The sequence below is a fragment of the Mobula hypostoma genome, chromosome 10, assembly GCF_963921235.1.
Source record: "Mobula hypostoma chromosome 10, sMobHyp1.1, whole genome shotgun sequence".
Taxonomy (NCBI): Eukaryota; Metazoa; Chordata; class Chondrichthyes; order Myliobatiformes; family Myliobatidae; genus Mobula; species Mobula hypostoma.
Window position 1 is genome coordinate 119,978,314 of NC_086106.1, and position 13,396 is coordinate 119,991,709.

General features: G+C 41.2%; 1 protein-coding gene across 1 annotated transcript in view; it reads left to right on the top strand.

Moving 5' to 3' along the window:
- The window catches only part of LOC134352575 (neuronal PAS domain-containing protein 2-like), a 149,545-nt gene that overhangs the window by 37,986 nt on the left and 98,163 nt on the right, over positions 1-13,396 (top strand). Inside the window, exons 3-4 of the mRNA XM_063059828.1 lie at positions 7,903-8,051; positions 12,776-12,867. Of these exons, the coding sequence (XP_062915898.1) occupies positions 7,903-8,051; positions 12,776-12,867 (241 nt within the window). The remainder of the gene's footprint in view (positions 1-7,902; positions 8,052-12,775; positions 12,868-13,396) is intronic.

The following is a 13,396-nucleotide window of genomic DNA, read 5'->3' on the forward strand; positions in this document are numbered from 1 at the left end:
TCTGCATTTCTTTGCAGTTTTGGGCAGAGCAATTGCTTTACCAAGCTGTGGTGCATCCGGATTGGATGCTTTCTATGGTGCATCCATAAAAATCAGTGAGGGTCAACAGTATACAGTACAAGATGTAAAATTTACTATAGGTTACAAAAAAAATTGCAAAAGAGGAATAGTGAGCTACTGTGGATAGGTTCATAGATTATTCAGAATTCTACTGGCAGAGGGGAAGATAAAAGATTCGAAAGATTAGCTTTTCTTGTCACATGTACATCGAAAAGTACAGTGAAATTGTTACTTGTGTCAAATCAAATCAGCAGGGATTGTGCTCAGCAGCCCACAAGTGTCACCACATTTCTGGAGCCATTGTAGCATGCCCACAACTCACGGAACCCTAACAGGATGTCTTTGGAGCACACCCACAGAGTCACAGGGAGAAACTGCTAACTCCTTAAAGATAATGGCGGGAATTGAATCTCAATCTTAATATAAAACAATGGGGACTAACGTACCAAACACACTAGAGACCAGTTATTTCTGAATCATTGAGTATGGGTCTTCAAGCTCCTGTACCTCTCCCTGATGGTCCAACGAGAAAAGGGCATGTCCTGAGTGGAGAAGATCATTCATGTGTCGTACTTAAATAGTTGTATACCTGTTGAGAATAATACAGTTTATATCTTCATCTTTGTGTATTTTGGGGGGATAAATTGTATTGTATTTTTTGGGGGGATAAATGGCACTTGGTGCCTTTCCCCACAGATAAAGAGTAAACGGAACATTTTCTTTTCAATATTTTTATTAGTTTCTACATAGACGAATACAGAGTACAGGAAGTATATATAAAGGTTGAAAAAACATTATATCTAATCATAATAACAATCTCATTACCCCATATTCATGTAGGTTAGTCAAAGTTATACTGAAATGTACTAATTTATTACAAAAAAAAAGAATCTAACCCCTGCCAAGATCGAAGCTGTTTATTAAGGAGAAAAAAAAGGTAAAATACCTTCTCATATAATAAAAATTAATAATAGCCAACATCTATATTTAAACAACGAATTGAGGGTTTTGAAAGTTTTGAAAATAAGTCAGAAAGGGTCCCCACAATGTTTGAAGGTCTTGAGATTCAGAAATTGAACAACAAATCTTCTCTAAATCTAAACATGACATAACATCGCATAACCATTGAGCATGAGTAGGAGGAGAAATATCCTTCCATTTAAACAAAAGCGCCCTCCCAGCTATAAGAGAGCTAAAGGCCAAAATATGTAAATCTGATGACTTCAACTTGATATCTTGTCCTGTAACAATACCAAGCAGGGCCGTCAGAGGATTAGGCTTAAAATTGGCTTTTAAAAAGTAGAGAAAAAGTTTGAAAAACTTCCCTCCAATATTTTTCAAGATATGGACAAGTCCAAAACATATGAATTAATGAAGCTTCTCCATTATTGCATCTGTCACAGTAGGGAGATATATCTGAATAAAAACGAGATAGCTTATCTTTAGTCATATGGACTCTATGTACCACCTTAAATTGTATGAAGGAATGGCGAGCACATAGCGATGATGTATTAACCAGTTTAAAAATTTCATTCCAAGTTTCCTCAGGTATTGACGTCTGTAAGTCTTGTTCCCAGAGATTCTTAATTTTGTCTAATGGAACATTCCTTGTCTCCAGTAAAATACCATAAATATTAGATACTGAACCATTATAAAAAGGTGTCAAATTAAAAATTACATCTAGTAAGTTCTTATCTGAGCTTATAGGAAATGTGCATAATTGAGATCTTAGAATGTCTCTAATTTGCAGATATCTAAAGAAGTGAGTTTTGGGTAAGCTATATTTAGCTGACACTTGCTCAAATGAAAAAAGATTTCCTCCAGCAAACAGATCCCAAAAACATTTAATACCCAACCTGTCCCATTCTTTAAAAACTAAATCAGTCATGGAGGGTTTAAAAAAAATAGAATAAATGGGACTAGAAAGGGAAAATCTCAATAAACCAAAATGTTTTCTAAACTGTATCCTGATCCTCAGAGTATGTTTAACTATTGAATTATAGAAACATAGAAACATAGAAAATAGGTGCAGGAGTAGGCCATTCGGCCCTTCGAGCCTGCACCGCCATTTATTATGATCATGGCTGATCATCCAACTCAGAACCCCGCCCCAGCCTTCCCTCCATACCCCCTGATCCCCGTAGCCACAAGGGCCATATCTAACTCCCTCTTAAATATAGCCAATGAACTGGCCTCAACAGTTTCCTGTGGCAGAGAATTCCACAGATTCACCACTCTCTGTGTGAAGAAGTTTTTCCTAATCTCGGTCCTAAAAGGCTTCCCCTTTATCCTCAAACTGTGACCCCTTGCTCTGGACTTCCCCAACATCGGGAACAATCTTCCTGCATCTAGCCTGTCCAATCCCTTTAGGATTTTATACAATTCAATCAGATCCTCCCTCAATCTTCTAAATTCCAACGAGTACAAGCCCAATTCATCCAGAATTTCTTCATATGAAAGTCCTGCCATCCCAGGAATCAATCTGGTGAACCTTCTTTGTACTCCCTCTATGGCAAGGATGTCTTTCCTCAGATTAGGGGACCAAGACTGCACACAGTACTCCAGGTGTGGTCTCACCAAGGCCTTGTACAACTGCAGCAGTACCTCCCTGCTCCTGTACTCGAATCCTCTCGCTATAAATGCCAGCATACCATTCGCCTTTTTCACCGCCTGCTGTACCTGCATGCCCACTTTCAATGACTGGTGTATAATGACACCCAGGTCTTGTTGCACCTCCCCTTTTCCTAATCGGCCACCATTCAGATAATAATCTGTTTTCCTATTTTTGCCACCAAAGTGGATAACTTCACATTTATCCACATTAAATTGCATCTGCCATGAATTTGCCCACTCACCCAACCTATCCAAGCCACTCTGCATCCTCTTAGCATCCTCCTCACAGCTAACACTGCCACCCAGCTTCGTGTCATTCGCAAACTTGGAGATGCTGCATTTAATTCCCTCATCCAAGTCATTAATATATATTGTAAACAACTGGGGTCCCAGCACTGAGCCTTGTGGTACCCCACTAGTCACCGCCTGCCATTCTGAAAAGGTCCCGTTTATTCCCACTCTTTGCTTCCTGTCTGCTAACCAATTCTCCATCCACATCAATACCTTACCCCCAATACTGTGTGCTTTAAGTTTGCACACTAATCTCCTGTGTGGGACCTTGTCAAAAGCCTTTTGAAAATCCAAATATACCACATCCACTGGTTCTCCCCTATCCATTCTACTAGTTACATCCTCAAAAAATTCTATGAGATTCGTCAGACATGATTTTCCTTTCACAAATCCATGCTGACTTTGTCCGATGATTTCACGGCTTTCCAAATGTGCTGTTATCACATCTTTGATAACTGACTCCAGCAGTTTCCCCACCACCGACATTAGGCTAACTGGTCTATAATTCCCCGGTTTCTCTCTCCCTCCTTTTTTAAAAAGTGGGGTTACATTAGCCACCCTCCAATCCTCAGGAACTAGTCCAGAATCTAACGAGTTTTGAAAAATTATCACTAATGTATCCAGTATTTCTTGGGCTACTTCCTTAAGCACTCTAGGATGCAGACCATCTGGCCCTGGGGATTTATCTGCCTTTAATCCCTTCAATTTACCTAACACCACTTCCCTACTAACATGTATTTTGCTCAGTCCTCCATCTCACTGGACCCTCTGTCCCCTACTATTTCTGGAAGATTATTTATGTCCTCCTTAGTGAAGACAGAACCAAAGTAATTATTCAATTGGTCTGCCATGTCCTTGCTCCCCATAATCAATTCACCTGTTTCTGTCTGTAGGGGACCTACATTTGTCTTTACCAATCTTTTCCTTTTTACATATCTATAAAAGCTTTTACAGTCAGTTTTTATGTTCTCTGCCAGTTTTCTCTCATAATCTTTTTTCCCCTTCCTAATTAAGCCCTTTGTCCTCCTCTGCTGAACTCTGAATTTCTCCCAGTCCTCAGGTGAGCCACTTTCTCTGGCTAATTTGTATGCTACTTCTTTGGAATTGATACTACCCCTAATTTCTCTTGTCAGCCACGGGTGCACTACCTTCCTTGATTTATTCTTTTGCCAAACTAGGATTATCAGTTAGTTTACTTACAAATAAAGGAAGTGAGGATCCAAGAAGAGAAATAATAGAACACTTATTAACAGAATTAGCTTCTAAAGAAATATTTTAATTTAAACTCTCATATTTTATGGAGAACAAGATTTAGGAAGAAGAGGGTGGCAAATTGGTGCAGCTTGTAGAGTCACTGACGCACACTGCCAGCAACCCAGGTTCACTTCTGACTTTGGGTGTAGTGCATGTAGTTTGCTTATTCTTCATTTCACCGTGAGTTAACTCTGAGTGCTCTAGTTTCCTACCACAGCTCACAGGTTAATTGGCCATTATATTTGTCTCTAGTGTATAGGGGAGCGGTGGAATCTGAGTTGATCAGTGTGTGGGGTGAATAAAGAAACAGAATGAATGCAGGATTAGTGTAAATCGGTCAGTACAGACTCGATGGGCCAAAGGGCCTGCATCTATGTCAGTGATTCTTTGATTTTTGACATTTTTGCTGAGCTATAATGAGCAATTTCAAGTTCCTGGGTGCCAACATTTCGGATGATCTATCCTGGGTCCAACGTATTGATGAAAACTTGCCAGCGGCTATATTTCATTAGGAGTTTGAGAAGATTTAGTATGGCAGCAAGGACTGCAGCAAATTTCTACAGATTATCTGTAGAGAGCATTCTGACTGGTTATGTCACTGTGAAGTGGCCTGTATGGAGGGACCACAACAGGATCGGAAAAAACTACAGAGAGTTGTAAACACGTTCAGCTCCATCATGGGTACTACCCTCCCCATTGTTAAGGGCATCTTCAAAAGGCAATGCATCAAAAAGGCGGCAGCCATTGTTAAGGATCCTTACCATCCAGGACATGTCCACTTCTCATGAATACCATCAGGAGCCTGAAGGCAAACACACAACATTTTACAAACAGCTTCTTCCCATCCATGTTGAGATTTCTGAACGGTCCATAAACCCATGAAGACTAACTCACTATTTTGCATTACTAATTTATAATATACAGTACTCTGCAAAAGTCTTAGGTGTGTGTATATGTATATATCTATATATACATACACACACACATATACGTAGATAGATATAGATATTTAATGTAACTTATTGTAATTGTGAGAACAAACAAAACAACCAATTTCACGACATATATCAGTGATGATAAATCTGATTCTGACACACTCTTAAATGTTAAAATCAGCTAGAATCCAACATGATTCAGCTTTCTCTGGATTCGATGTAATTCTTTTCCTCCTTGAAATTTTTGACTTGATGCATTTCTGTCCAGACACAATGGTACACTGGTAACGTTAATGGACAGGTAATTAAGAAGGATTCACAGGCACTTTTGTAATCTACTCAGAGCAGTTGAGAATTTAAATTTAGTTAATTAAATAATTTGCAATTAAAATAAAAGCTGGCAACATTGATGCTGAACGTGAAGCTGATGGATTATCAAAAAAAAAGACAACTTGGTTATTCCTATTCCTTTGACGTGAGTTAGTGCATAATGGAGTGGACTTGGAGAGGATGGGGAAGTTGAGAACCAGAGGACAGAACCTCAGAATAAAAGGACATCCCTTTAGAACAGAGATGAGGAGTCATTTCTTTAGCCAGAGGATGGTGAATCTCTGCAATTTGTTGCCACAGACAGCTGTGGAGACAATTCATTGGGTATATTAAACCAGATGCTGATAGGTTCTTGATTAGTTAGGGTGTGAAAGGTTATCTGGATTATTGCATATAGTTCTGGTTACTCCATTATAGGAAGGATGTTGAGGCTTCGTAGAGGGTGCAAAAAGAGGTTTACAAGGAAACTGCCTGGATTAGAGGGTATATACAATAGCAACAGGTTGGACAAACTTGGGTTGTTTTCTCTGTAGTGGCAGAGGCTGACGGGAGATTTGATGGAGGTTTATAAGATTATGAGAGGCATAGACAGAGTAGACAGGCAATATCTTTTTCCCAGGGTTGAAATGTCTAATATCAGAGGGCATGCATTTAAGGTAAAAGCAGGCAATTTCAAAGGAGATGTGAGAGAGGTTTTTACACAGCGAGTGGTGGGTGGCTGGAATGCACTGCCTGGGGTGGTGATAGAGGCAGATACATTGGAGACTTTTAAGAGATGTTTAGATAGGCACTTGAGTGTGAGGAAAATGGAAGATTATGGACATTGTGTAGACAGAAGAGATTAGTTTAGTTAGCCATTTAATTGGTTCGGCATAACACGGGGCTGAAGTGCCAGTTCCTGCTGCGTATTATTCTACATTCTATGTTGTGAGGAGGAGGTAGGTAACAGTGTTGAGAGGGATAGCAAATGAGCCATGATGGAATGGCAGAGCAGACTAGATGTGCCGAATGGCCTAATTCTGCTCCTGTGTCTTAAGGTCTTACAAGTTAGCTATTCCAAGCCCATTGTGACTATGTTGATTCCAAAAGAGGTTAATAAATGTGGAATAAGATGTGCATACATATAAAAATACTACTAAAATGGACCCTTTCCAGTTCACTCGTCTCTCAAATCAGTCCACGGATGATACCATAACATTTGTACTATACTCCATCCTGTCTCACCCGGAAAATGATGCCTGAAACGCCAAGATGCTGTTTATTGATATAAGCTCAGTGTTTAATACCATCATCCCTCTGAAGCTGGTGGGTGAGCTGTCCCCATTGAGTCCCAACTCAGAAAGATCACTGTCTCTCCACGACGACGGCAGCATCTCTAGGTTATTGACCCTGTGCGCCGGCGGCCCCCAGAACTGCGTGCTCAGCCCACTGCTGTCCACACAGCAAATGCACGTCTGCACTGCTAGATCCATCTCAGAGCAAATAGTCAGGTTCGCTGGTGACAGAATAGTGGTTGCCACATCGGCGACAATGTCAAGGTGGCTTACAGAGAGGAGGTTTAACAGCTGGTAGAACAGTGTGACCACAACAACTTGAACCTTACCATGGACAAGACCAATGAGAGTACTGTGAACTATAGGAAGTGCAGGCTGACCACTCCTCATTGCACATAAATGATCCTTTGTGGAGAGTTAAGATCACCAAGTTTCCGGGAGTGCACATAATGGTTGATCTCACCTGGTCTCTCAATTCCACTTCTCTAGTTGAGAAAGCAGAGCAATTTCTCCACTTCCTGAAAAGTTTGAGGTGAGTGACGCTCCCCCACCCCCATCCCAACCAATTTTCACAGGAGTACCATCAAGATCGTCCTGACCAGCTGCATCACCGTCTGGTACAGGAATTGCAAGGCACCTGAACCCAGGTCCCTACAAAGGATTGTATGGACTTTTAAGAGGATCATTGGGGTGTCTCCTCCAACAATCCGAGATATTTACGAGGAGCACTTCATATGCAGGGCCATAGCATTTACAATGATCCCTCTCATCCATCCAACAATATCTTTGACCCCCTACTATCAGGCAAGAGGTACCGTAGCATTAGCACAAGGACTGTTAGGATGGAAAACGGTTTCTTCCCCCAGACCATTAGACTACTGAACTCCCTGCCACCACCCAGGTCTCATCGTGTATTACTGTATACTTTTTAATTTGTGTCATTCCATGTTAGCAGCAGCGTCTCTAGCTTAATCACACTGAGCGCTGGCGGCCCCCAGAACAGTCAGATTTGGGCAATATAAAGTTGGCCTTGATGTGATGTGCGTATCTCATCAAGGAATAAAAAGGAACTCCAATCACATTTTCTTGTGTTTTGTTTGAATTTATAACCTCATGATGGCTTAAGGAATCTTCTTCTATTGTAGGGCTTCACGCAACAAATCTGAGAAGAAGCGAAGAGACCAGTTCAATGTTCTCATCAAAGAACTCAGCACAATGCTCCAGGGGTCCACACACAAGATGGACAAGTCTACTGTGCTGCAGAGGACAATTGACTTCCTGCAGAAACAAAAAGGTTTTATATTCTGGCAAAGACTTCTAAACAAAATCCACTTTAATGTATTCACAGTCATCTGATTTCTACCCATTAACTTACAGCATTTAAGCCTCAGGACTTCCTTGTGAAATTTTGACTTATTATGAGCTTGCTAGTTTGAACAAGATGATAAGATAATCAATTGGACAGCTAGAGACTTTTTTTCCCATGGTGGAAATGATTGATACCTGAGGTTATAATTTTACGGTGAATGGAGGAAAGTTAAGTGAGTATGATTGTGTCACAGAGACATTGAACTCTACAGCACAGAAACAGGCTCTTCAGCCCATCTAGTCTGTGCCGAACTACTAATGTGCCTAGTCCCATTGAACTGCACCTGCAACATAACCCTCCGTACCTCTCTTAACCATGTACCTATCCAAATTTCTTTTAAATTTTGGAATCGACCCTGCATCCATCATTTGTGCTGGCAGCTTGTTCCACACTCTCACCATCCTCTGAGGGTTCATGTTCCCTTAAACATTTCACCTTTCACCCTTGACCCCGAGCTCTAGTTGTAGTCTCACCCAACCTCAATGGAAAAAGTCTGCTTGAGTTTGCCCAAACAACACGTGTCATAATTTTGTATACCTACATCAAAAGTCCTCTCAATCTTCGAGTTCTAGGGAATGAAGTCCCACTCTACTCAACCATTCCCTGTAACTCAGACCCTCAAGCCCGGCAACATTCTTGAAAACTTTCTCTGGACTCTATCAATCTTACTGCCATCTTTCCAGTAGGTAGGTAATGAAAAGTATACACAATGCTTCAAATTAGGCCTCACCAATGTCTTGTACAACTTCAACATAACATCCCAACTCCCGTACTCAATACATTGATTTATGAAGGCCAAGGTGCCAAAAGCTTTCTTTATGACCCCATCTACCTGTGACACTACTTTCAAGTAATTATTGATCTGTGTTGCCAGATCCCTTTGTTCTATCGCACTCCTCAGTGCTCTACCACTTGCTTTGTAAGATCTACCCTGACTGGTTCTCCCAAAGTGCAACAGCTGACACTTGTCTGCATTAAGTTCCATCTGACGTTTTTCAGCCCATTTTTCCAGCTGGTCCAGAACCCACAGTAAGCTTTGATACTCTTCCTCGCTGTCCACTGCACCCCCAAACCTGGTGTCATCTGTAAATTTGCTGATCCCGTTTGCCACATTATCATCCAGCTCATTGATATAGGGTGACAAACAACATCAGACCAGGCACTGATCCCTTCAGCACACCACTAGTCATAGACCTCTAGCCAGAGAGGCAACCGTTTACAACCACTGTCTGGCTTCTTCCATGGAGCCGGTGTCTAATCCACTATTCATCCCGACAGTTCGACATCCACCGGCTCTATCTCTCTCTCTCTCTCCCTCCCTTGTTAGAGTTGTTGGATGAACAGTGGTTTTCGATGGACACTAGATCATGGTCTCTTTGGGGGGGCTTTGCTATTGCTTGCATGGTGAGTGATCAGGAGGAAGATGCTTTATTCTGGAATAAGTAGGGGGAAGGAGTTGAGGGGGAGGGTTGATGCTTTGCTACTGTTTGTGCGTGGAAGGGGAGGGGGACTTTTGGGTTCTCACGTTTTTCTGTCATTCATTCTTTGGGGTTTTTCTTCTGTTGAATGGATGTCTGTGAAGAGTAAGAATTTCAGGTTGTATACTGTATACATTCTCTGATATTAAATTCAACATTGAACCTTTGAACCATCCAATTAACTACCTCATCTTGAATGCCGAGTGACTGAACGTTTTTGACCAACCTCCCATGCAGGACTTTGTCAAAGGCTTTGCTAAAGTCCATGTAGACACATCCACTGCCTTGTCTTCATCAACTTTCCTGGTAACTTCCTTGAAAAACAATATAAGATTGATTAGACGTGACCTACCACACACAAAGCCATGTTGACTATTGCTAATCAGTTCCCTGAATATCCAAATACTTAAATATCCGGTCCTTTCCAATAACTTTCCTAAACTACTGACGTCAGAGTCACAGGCTTATAATTTCCTGGCTTATTCTTAGAAACTTTCTTAAACAATGGAACAACATTAGCTATTTTCCAATCCTCCGGCACTTCACCTGTGGCTAAGGAGGTTTTAAATATCTCTGCTGGGACCCCTGCAATTTCTGTACTGGTATCCCACAAGTTTAGAGGGAACACCTTGTCAGGCCCTAGGATCTATCCACCCTAATTTGCCTCAAGATAGCAAACACTTCCTCTTCTGTAATCTGTATTGGGTCCATGACCTCACTGCTGCATTTCTTCACATCTATTCACATCTGTGTCCATCTCCCAAAAATCCATCTCTTTCAGCTCCAAGCATAGGTGATCACTCTGGTCTTCCAGAGAACCAATTTTGTACCCTGCTATCCTTGTCCTCTTAACATACATGTAGAAGCCCCAGGATTCTCCTTCACCTTGTCTGCTAGAGCAACCTCATGTCTTCTTTTAGCCTTTCTGATTTCCTCCTTAAGTGTTCTCTTGCATTTCTTCTACTCCTCAAGTATCTCATTTGTTCCTTCCTGCCTATACCTGCTATTTATCTCCTTTTTCTTAACCACAGCCTCGATATCTCTCAAAAAAAGCTGTTATCCTTGCCTTTTATTCTGACTGGAACCCATAAACTCCACTCTCAAAATTTCAGTTTTGAATGCCTTCCACTTACCAAGCACACCTTTGCAAGAAAACAGCCTGTCCCAATCCACACTTGCCAGATCCTTTTTGAAACCATCAAAATTGGTTTTTCTCCAACTTTGAATCTCAACCTGAGGACCAGACCTATCCTTTTCTTGAACTAATTACCTTTAACTAATAGCCTTATGATCATTAGATGCAAAGTGTTCCCCTCCACAAACTTCTGACACCTACCCTGTCTCATTCCTGAATTGGAATCATAGTATCACATTCTCTCTAGTTGGGACTTCTATGTACTGATTAAGGAAATTTTCCTGAACACATTTGACAAACACTATCCTATCCAGCTCTTTTATAGTGTGGAAGTCCCAGCCAATTTGTGGAAAGCTAAAATCATCTACTATCACAATGTTATGTTTTTCTACAACAGTCTGCGACCTCTCTACAAATTTGCTCCTCTAAATCCTACGGATTGTTCACTTGTCAATAATATAATCTCATTAACATGGTTGTCCCTTTCTTATTCCTCAATTCTACCCATAAAGCCTCACTAGATGATCTTGGCAGTCTGTTCTGATTAAACACTGCTGTGACATTTTCCCTGACTAGTAATGCCACCCCTCCCACATCTAACACCTCTATCATGTCTAAAAGAACCCCAGAATATTCAGTTGCCAGTCCTGTCCCCACCTGCAAACAAGTCTCACTAATGGCTACAATGTCATAATTCCACATGCTAATCCATGGCCTAAACTCAACCGCCTTTCCTACAATAGTCCTTGCATTGAAACATACACAGCTCAGAACATTAGTCCCACCTTGCTTCCTGACCCTGTGTGTAGGTTTAACAACATGTTTCTCCACAACCACTCCACTACCTGTTCTGGTGCTCTGGTTTCCAAACCCCATGCCACTATCAGAGGTAAGTATTTTACACAGAGTGGTGAGTGTGCTGGTACAAACTAGGGGCATTTAAGAAACACTTAGGTAGGCACAAGGATGATAAAGTGGAGGGCAATGCAAGAGGGAAGGGTTAGATTGATGTTTGCCCTCATGGGCAAAAGATTACACATTCGCCACACTCAGGACATGGAGCTTAGAAAATTAGAGGGCTAAGGGTAACCCTAGGTAATTTCTAAAGTAAGGACACGTTCAGCACAGCTTTGTGAGCTGAAGGGCCTGTATTGTGCTGTAGGTTTTCTATGTTTCCATCTACGATTTTTTTCCGGGCGCTCCAGTTTCCTTCCACATTCTAAAGACATGCGAGTTAGGGTTCTTAAGTTGTGAGCATGCTACGTTGGTGCTGGAAGCACAGCAATACTTACAGGCCGCCCCCTGCACAATCTTTGGACTGTTGATTGTTGACATGAATGACACATTTCACTGTATGTATGTTTCAATTTACATATGACAAATCAAGCTAATCTTAAAACTAAAGGCAACCTGTTTTGTATCATAAATCTGCATTTATTTTTATCTGTCACCGATAAAGTAGTTCTCATTCCATGTGTCCATTCCTTTATTCCCAAGATTTTTCAATCAGCCATCTGTAAAAACTTAAAAACTAAATTTACTCATTTGTAAACCACCGGTGTAACACGCACAAAATACTGGAGGAAGTCAGCAGCTCAGGAAGTATCTATGGAAATGAATAAACAGCTGATGTTTTGGGTCGAGACCCTTTATCTGGACTGGAAAGGAAGGGGGAGGAACCCAGAATAAGAAGGTGGTGGGGGGAGGAGGAGGAGGACAAGCTGAAAGGGTGATGAAGTAAGAAGCTGGGCGGTGATAGGTGGAGAAGGTAAAGGGCTGGAGAAGAAGGAATCTGATAGGACAGAAGGACCATGGGAGATAGGGAAAGAGGAGGAACACCAGGAGGAGGTGTAAACCACCAATACAGATTATACATTAGATCAATGTAAAGAAGTCTAACCACATATTCTTAAGGTCAAACTAATTTTGTATTAACACCAAGCTACTTATAAAATTATAAAATATAACTCGGGACTCTTCTTGGAGCTGCATTTCCCAGTTCACGGAATGTTATTCAAACCTATTTTCCCTTTCAGAACTTTCCGCTCAGACAGATGCTTGTGAGATCAGACAGGACTGGAAGCCTTCTTTCCTTAGCAACGAAGAGTTCACACAGTTGATGTTGGAGGTGTGTTTCAGTATTCTTCATCACCAAGCTCAAATACCTCTTACATTTGGAAAATGTACTGATGACTGGGTCTGAGAAATGCCTCAAAACTCAAAAATCTATGATCATCTAAACAGTCTTTCTTTACTTCAATGGACCTATAAGATGATCATGCATTTATGAGACAGTAAGCAAATAGCTCATACAGTACTGAGGGAGCACTTTCACCACAGAGTCTGTATCCATTTAAGAAGCCAAGTCATACAGAACAGTAACAGGCCATTCAGCCCAACATTTCTGTGCCAATTTTTGTTCATCTGTGCGTATGCTACTTACCTGCATTATAACTATGTCCTTCTGTACCTTGCCTATTTAAGAGTCTCTCTAAATGCCTCTTACAAACAATGGTTGTCTCTGATTTCACCTCTGGCAGTATATTCCAGATAGCAACCACACTCTGTGAACTTATCCCTTAGATCCCCTATAATGCTTGTCTTAAATATGTGCCTCTTGCTTTTGATAGTCCTACCTTGGGAATAAAAATATTTGG